The 5742-nt window shown below is 64.0% G+C and overlaps 1 protein-coding gene across 2 annotated transcripts; it reads right to left on the reverse strand.

The window, feature by feature from the left end:
- Window positions 1-1416: 1416 nt before the first annotated feature.
- Window positions 1417-4328, reverse strand: PRXL2B (peroxiredoxin like 2B). Of its 2 annotated transcripts, XM_035020263.1 has the most exons (7): window positions 4199-4328; window positions 3826-4030; window positions 3189-3240; window positions 2605-2668; window positions 2445-2520; window positions 2037-2155; window positions 1417-1552 (listed from the first exon to the last, which is right to left on the reverse strand). In XM_035020263.1, exons 1-7 carry the CDS (start codon window positions 4259-4261, stop codon window positions 1526-1528), a joined length of 606 nt encoding a protein of 201 aa, XP_034876154.1. In that variant the 5' UTR covers window positions 4262-4328; the 3' UTR covers window positions 1417-1525. The 2 variants fall into 2 exon arrangements, with proteins under 2 accessions (XP_034876154.1, XP_034876155.1); XM_035020264.1 differs by lacking the exon at window positions 1417-1552 and having other exon boundaries at window positions 2069-2155; window positions 2420-2520.
- Window positions 4329-5742: the final 1414 nt, after the last annotated feature.

Raw genomic sequence — 5742 nt, forward strand, 5'->3', positions numbered from 1 at the left:
CCGTGGGCGAGCCGCACTGCGTGGCCCATGCGCACCCGCCGGCCGAGGCCAGGCGTCCCTTCCGTGCGCGCCGCTGGAGCAGCGGGCGAGGCCTGCACCGCGTCCGCCCGAGGCCAGCACCGCGTCTGCCCGTCCGCCCCGAGCCGGGAGCGCAGCCGCAGCACCCGGGGAGAGCGGCGCCGCCTGGTGCCCTCCGTGCTTGCGGCCGGGAGCGCTGCGCCCCGGCCCCGGAGACCTGTTTAACTGTCTGCACCCACTCTCCAAAGCGTCCTTGTCAGCTGTCCGAGCTTCAGACTTGAGCTAAGTAAACGCTTCCAAGAAGTCGGCGGCCTTGTCTGTTTAGGAGGGCCCCGGGGGCAGGCGGGGGGGGCAGTGCCCGAGGCCCTAAGCGCTGGCTCTGCGCTGGCTGCTGGTGGCGTGGGGCGAAACATCAGGACACCATGCGGACGGAGGACCACTCCTGATGACTGTCTCCAGGGTCTCTGTGCTGCGGGCACGGCAGTGACCAGGATGCCCCCAAATCCTGGCCCTGTGCCACCACCCGTTCAGACAGGAGGAAGGGCTGCTGAGGTCGGGAGGTGGGCGGAGGGAACTAGGGAGCCATAGCTCAGAATGTAGACTTGGGTTTTATGTGACTAGAGGCCAGTGGAGGAGTTAAATCACAAAGGGACACTGTCACCTGCCCTGAGTTTTTAAATGACCCCTGAGAGGACTGAATGGGGCAGGGGTGGTGGGGGGGTGGGTAAGGTGGGAGGAAGCTGGAAGGCCAGCTAGGAGGCCGCTGTGGTCATCCAGGCCAGGCCAGGGCAGTACAGGGGAGGTGCTGAGACGGTCATCTGGATCCACCCAGACCAGAGAGCCTCTGACAGGGGGGCGGGGGCAGGTTTCCACGCTGGACATGGTAGGTTCCAGTGCCTGCTTCGCCTGCCAAGGAATGGCACTGGGGGGGTGCTGGATGAACCAGCTGGGCCGAGACTGCCCCTGGCCAGCCACCCCCAGCCAGGTGCACATGACAAATCTCATCAGTAAAGGTCCTTTGTCTCCCTAAGTCCCACTGTTCACCATGCTCCAGCGGCTGGATGGAGACCATCTCCTCCCTGGAAACCCAGCAGACATGAGCACTGAGCCCGACCCCTCCAGGCCGGGCTCTCTCCTGGGGAGTTCCCAAGCCCACCCTCAGCTCCCGCACCCCGGGCCCGTCCTCAGAGCCCTGACCGTCCTGTGCCACAGGCCTGAGGTCACCAGGGAGGCTGCAGGAGCATTCCAGCACTCCCCACCCCCTCCCAGGGAAGCCTGCAGGCCCCTGACCGCCCTGCTGGCCGGGGAAACCGACAGCAACACAGACAGCTGCCGAGGACACAGGGCCCAGAGCCAATGAAGAAACCTAGTTTAATGCTCACTGCCACTCTGGGACGTGGCAGAGCTTGGTGCACCAGTCCAGAAGTTCTGGAGAGATTCTTCACACCCAACTCCCAGCATGCCCGAGGCAGCAGATGCCTCCAGGATCCGCAGAGGGCCCGGGGGCTCACCCTCTGCACGCCTCCTCATCACACTGTGGAGCAGCAAAAGCCCAGTCAGGCTGGCCACCCTTCCCGGAGTCAAGGGCAGCTGGTCCCACCCACCAGCGGTCTGCAGCCCAAGTGCTGGACACTCCCCTCCATTTGGGCACAGGCCAGCCACCAGGACCTCACTGATGGTGGCTATGGTCACCTCAGACGAGCCTTGGCCCCCCTGAGGCTAAGAGGACAGGCGGCTCGTCTGCCCTGCAGCCCTGGGTAGCCCACTGCTGTCTGGGGAGGGCCCTGCTGTGCCCACCCATCTAGCCAGCCTGTCCCCGGTTCCCCACTGCTCTCAGCCTGTTACCCCTCTGCGGACTGGGGTGACAGGGACATCCTGGGCTGCCATGAGTGCAAAATTACCTGAAGCCTGCAAGGTCCAACCTAACACCTGATCACACCCAGCACTCAACCCAGGGAAGTTGGGTGTGCAAAGGGGGCTGTTTTTAGCAGGCAGTGCCCCCCCAGGCCCAAGCTCACCTGGGGCGACTCACTGGCACAGCCCTCCGCAGAGATGCCCAGGGCCTGCAGGATGCTCTCCTGGGGAACATAGTCGCCTGGGGACTTCTGGACGAAGTGTAGCAACGCCCTGTCACCACCTACAGCAGTGGGGAGGCGGTCAGGGTACCCCTACAGGCTGGGAGGATGGAGGCAGCCCTGGTCGTCCACGACCCCACCTGGTTACCCTGACCAGTGGGCTGTTTTGGCCACACCCCACCCAGCTAAGCCAACACTCAAGAACTGGGCCACCCCATGGAGAAGACTTGACAAGACCAACAAACCAGAGGAAGGGAGGAAGAGAGGGTCAGGGCATGCGGCCAAGTTTAGCAAGACCTTCCCACCCCATGAGACCAGGCACTGACCTCTGATGCCCCTTTTCCAGCCCACCTTTGGTAACCACCAGCAGCCCTCCACTCTGCAGCAAGTCCCCAGACAGGTTCCCCTGGATGCCAACAGCTTTGGCCTGGAGGGAGGGAAGCAGGTCCAGGTCAGCCCTAGAGGGAAGCCCCACCTCCCCAAGTCCCACCCAGCCTTGGCCGTCACAAACCTTGAGGGCCACGTCGCGCACAGGCTTCCCCAGGGCGGCGGGCACAATGCTCAAGCTGTTGTACCTGCGAAGACACAGCTGGCTTGTCCAGGCCCTGGCTCCTCTCTGAAGCCCTGGCCCCAGTGCCTGTCCCCAGATTCTACAAGATGCACAGACCAATTCACACAAGCAAGCTTCACATCTCACCAGGGACTCGGGGGCCATGGGGCAGCCAGCCAGCAGCCAGCCCAGCCAGAGCTGTGGGGCACCCTGGGGCCCCGCAGAAGACCTGGGGAGTGTGGACTGGCTCCCAGGCCGGGTGAGCAGGGGGTTCTGGCTCAGCGGGCACCACTGATCAGGCCCCACAGCAAGTATACATATGACCCGGGCACTGGAGGGGCTGTGATGACCCCTAGGCACTAGGCTCCGGGCCCCCTCTGCAGGCTGCTGGGGGTCGATCTTGGGTGAGAAGCCCAACCTACAATTGTAACAGCCCCCAAGAGACAGCTCTGCAGAAGGACGGGCTGAGGAGCGGATGCCACTGAGGCAAGTGTCCAGGAAGAGGCCAGCAGGGAGAGGGGAGGAAGCGGTGCCCCCACACTCACCTTCTGAAGCCCAGCTCCCTGTAGAACTGCTTGCTTTCATCCAGGTAGAGCTCTGGAAAACAAAGGCCACAGGTGTGTACTCAGGCCCATCTACCACCTGGCCCAGCCCCCTGCATCTAGCCCCCTGTCTACCCTTGCTTGCCCACGCAGGACAGGGAGGAGCAGAGCAGAGCTGAGTGTCCCCACTGTTAGAGGAGGGTGGAGGCCCAGAGGGGACAGGGACAGGGAGGAGCAGGACTCGCCTGGACTCTGCCACTCGGCCCAGGGCTCTGTGAGTGCCAGGGAGAGGAGTCTAGCAGGGTGGGAATGTGGGGGCAAGCCACAGCCTTGTCCTAGCTACTCCTTCAGGCTCCTGGGGAGGTGGGGAGCTGGCAGCTACCCAGTAAAGACCATGGTGGTGATTGGAGACCAGCATCACCACTGGGCCCTGCCACTGTGCACAGTGGGAGGGACATCATGGCTGGGGATGCAGGTAAGGGCAACAGGTGGAGGACCCAGGAAAGATGACTGGAGATCCTGGAGCGAGAAGGGTCAGGGCTGGGCAAGGAGGGGATGACCAATACCCTGAGCTTGGGGGAGGATCTCAAGGTAGCTGGTGGGGCTACAAGTGGGGGGGAGAGAAGGAGAGCACAGGCACCTCCTGCGAAGTAGCCCCCGTCCAGGAACTCCTGCAGGCCCAGGGCCTCGGGCCCCACGCCCACCAGGCGCACGCCATGCTGGTCCAGTAGCCCCCTGAGGCTGCTGAGGTCCCGGGCGATCCAGCGACACACCGAGCAGCCGAAGCGCCGCAGGCCGGCCACCACGCACGCCTGCTCCCGCCACAGACTCCGCAGCTCCACGGCCTGCGTGGGGTGGGCGAGGGGTGCCGCTGGACCACCGCCCACACACGTCCGCGCCCCCCAGCTCCACGACCCTGTCAGGACCCCCGAGGCCGGCCTGGGATGCCATTGCCGGGGCACACGGGCAGGTCCCAGGAGCCCACCCACCGTCCTGCGCTCGTCCGGCCTCACCTCCCCGGTCACCGCATGCTTCAGGACACACGCGCCCACGCGGGCAAGGTCGACCGTGCTCATGTCTTCCTGCAGTCCCGCTCCGGGCTGTTGGTCCTGCTCGGGGTTGCGGGCCTCACCTCTGCCCGGCTAGGCCACGCCCCCAGCCCGCGTCTCCTGCCCGGCCCCGGCCCCAGGTCCAGTCACCCCTGCCGGCCCCGCCCCGGACCGTGGCCCCGCCCCGGATGGTTCCCCCGCCCGCAACGCCCCTACCACAGCCCCAACAGCGCCCTGTCACTTGTTTTGCATATGCATAAGCCGGTCGGCCAATGGCGTCGCTGTCCGGGCTGCGGGAGAAGCCGAGCGGAGGGGCAGCAGGCACGTGGTGCGCCTGCGCACAGAGCCGGTTTGCCTGGGCGCGGGCTCGGAAGGGGTCGCAGGTGCAGAGCAGAAAAGCCCGCAGGGTCCTGGGTCCGGGGTTCACGGCCCAGCGGTTTGGCCGGCAGGGTTAAGGCGAGCGGAGTAAACGCCCATGTTAGGCCCCGGCGGCGGTCCTACAGGCATAGAAGCACCGGGCTTAGCCTTTACCCTTGCTTTTATTTCAGCTTTAAAATCCATGCGAATGCATCGTTTTCTCAATTACATGGGCGCTTTGGCTTTAATCATAAAATACTGGCAATTTCTTACGAGCGAAATAGCCTCTTTTAACCCCCAATCTTTGGGCAACATGGAGCCCAGAGAAATAACAGCAGTTTGCTACGGGCCTTGCGACGGACGTTGTCTTGTTTATTGCTGAGGACAGCCCTGTCACACTGTGATCATCCGGTTTTACCGATGAGGGATCGAGACACGGGGGCGAAAAATGAAGCCAAGACTTCACCCAGAAAACGGTCACCCACATGGACATCCGCCCCGATCTGTGGGCCCCTGCATTCAGCGAGCAGAGACCTCGAGGGCCTGGACCAGGCTGGATATCCAAGGGGGCGGATGCGTGCCCAGGGATTGGGAGAGGGAGCCTCCTGCCTGACACTGCACAGTATATCACAGGACCCCCCATACAGAAGAGAAGACAGGCCTAAGAAAGGTTCTGGGAGACTGAAGGAGCTGGGGTGGCCAGAGCGGCAGGCTCCGCACAGGGGTCAGACTGCACACATGTCCCGAGTACTGAAGGCAGGAAGAGCAGGAGGAAGGAGGCCACACAGCCCACCAGGGAAGGAGGAATCCGGGACCACCCGCAGCTCCAGGACCCAGGAGTGCAGCCCCCAGAGGCCAGGGCTGGTTCTGTGAGGAGGGGGCTAGGCCCCCACGAGGGAGGCAGCCTATTTCCGGGACACCCCCAGAAGGAGGAGCACGAGGTCAAGGACTCCTCTCCTGCGTCCTTAGCATCTCCCTCCAGTGCTCCTGGCGCTGGAGTCTAAAGCAAGCTGCAGGCAAAGGAGGAAACCCGTCGGCCACCCCAGGCCCAGCCCCACCGAGCCGCGAGGTGGCTGGGCAGCTGGGGGACAATGACAAAGCAGCGGGCCCACTGGTGCCTTCGGTGACTTACTTTACAAAGGCAACTGAGG

This window comes from Mirounga leonina, unplaced genomic scaffold, assembly GCF_011800145.1.
Source record: "Mirounga leonina isolate KUSES-001 unplaced genomic scaffold, KU_Mleo_1.0 Mir_173, whole genome shotgun sequence".
Taxonomy (NCBI): domain Eukaryota; kingdom Metazoa; phylum Chordata; class Mammalia; order Carnivora; family Phocidae; genus Mirounga; species Mirounga leonina.

Bases quoted from the DNA above. Each gene is read 5' to 3' on its own strand.
- PRXL2B (XM_035020263.1), bottom strand. From the start codon at position 4,261: ATGAGCACGGTCGACCTTGCCCGCGTGGGCGCGTGTGTCCTGAAGCAT. The intron at 2,669-3,188 runs GTGAGTGTGGGG...GTGTCTTCGCAG, and splicing joins AGGGAGCTGGGCTTCAGAAG to GTACAACAGCTTGAGCATTG. The intron at 2,521-2,604 runs GTTTGTGACGGC...CCCTCCCTCCAG, and splicing joins TGCGCGACGTGGCCCTCAAG to GCCAAAGCTGTTGGCATCCA.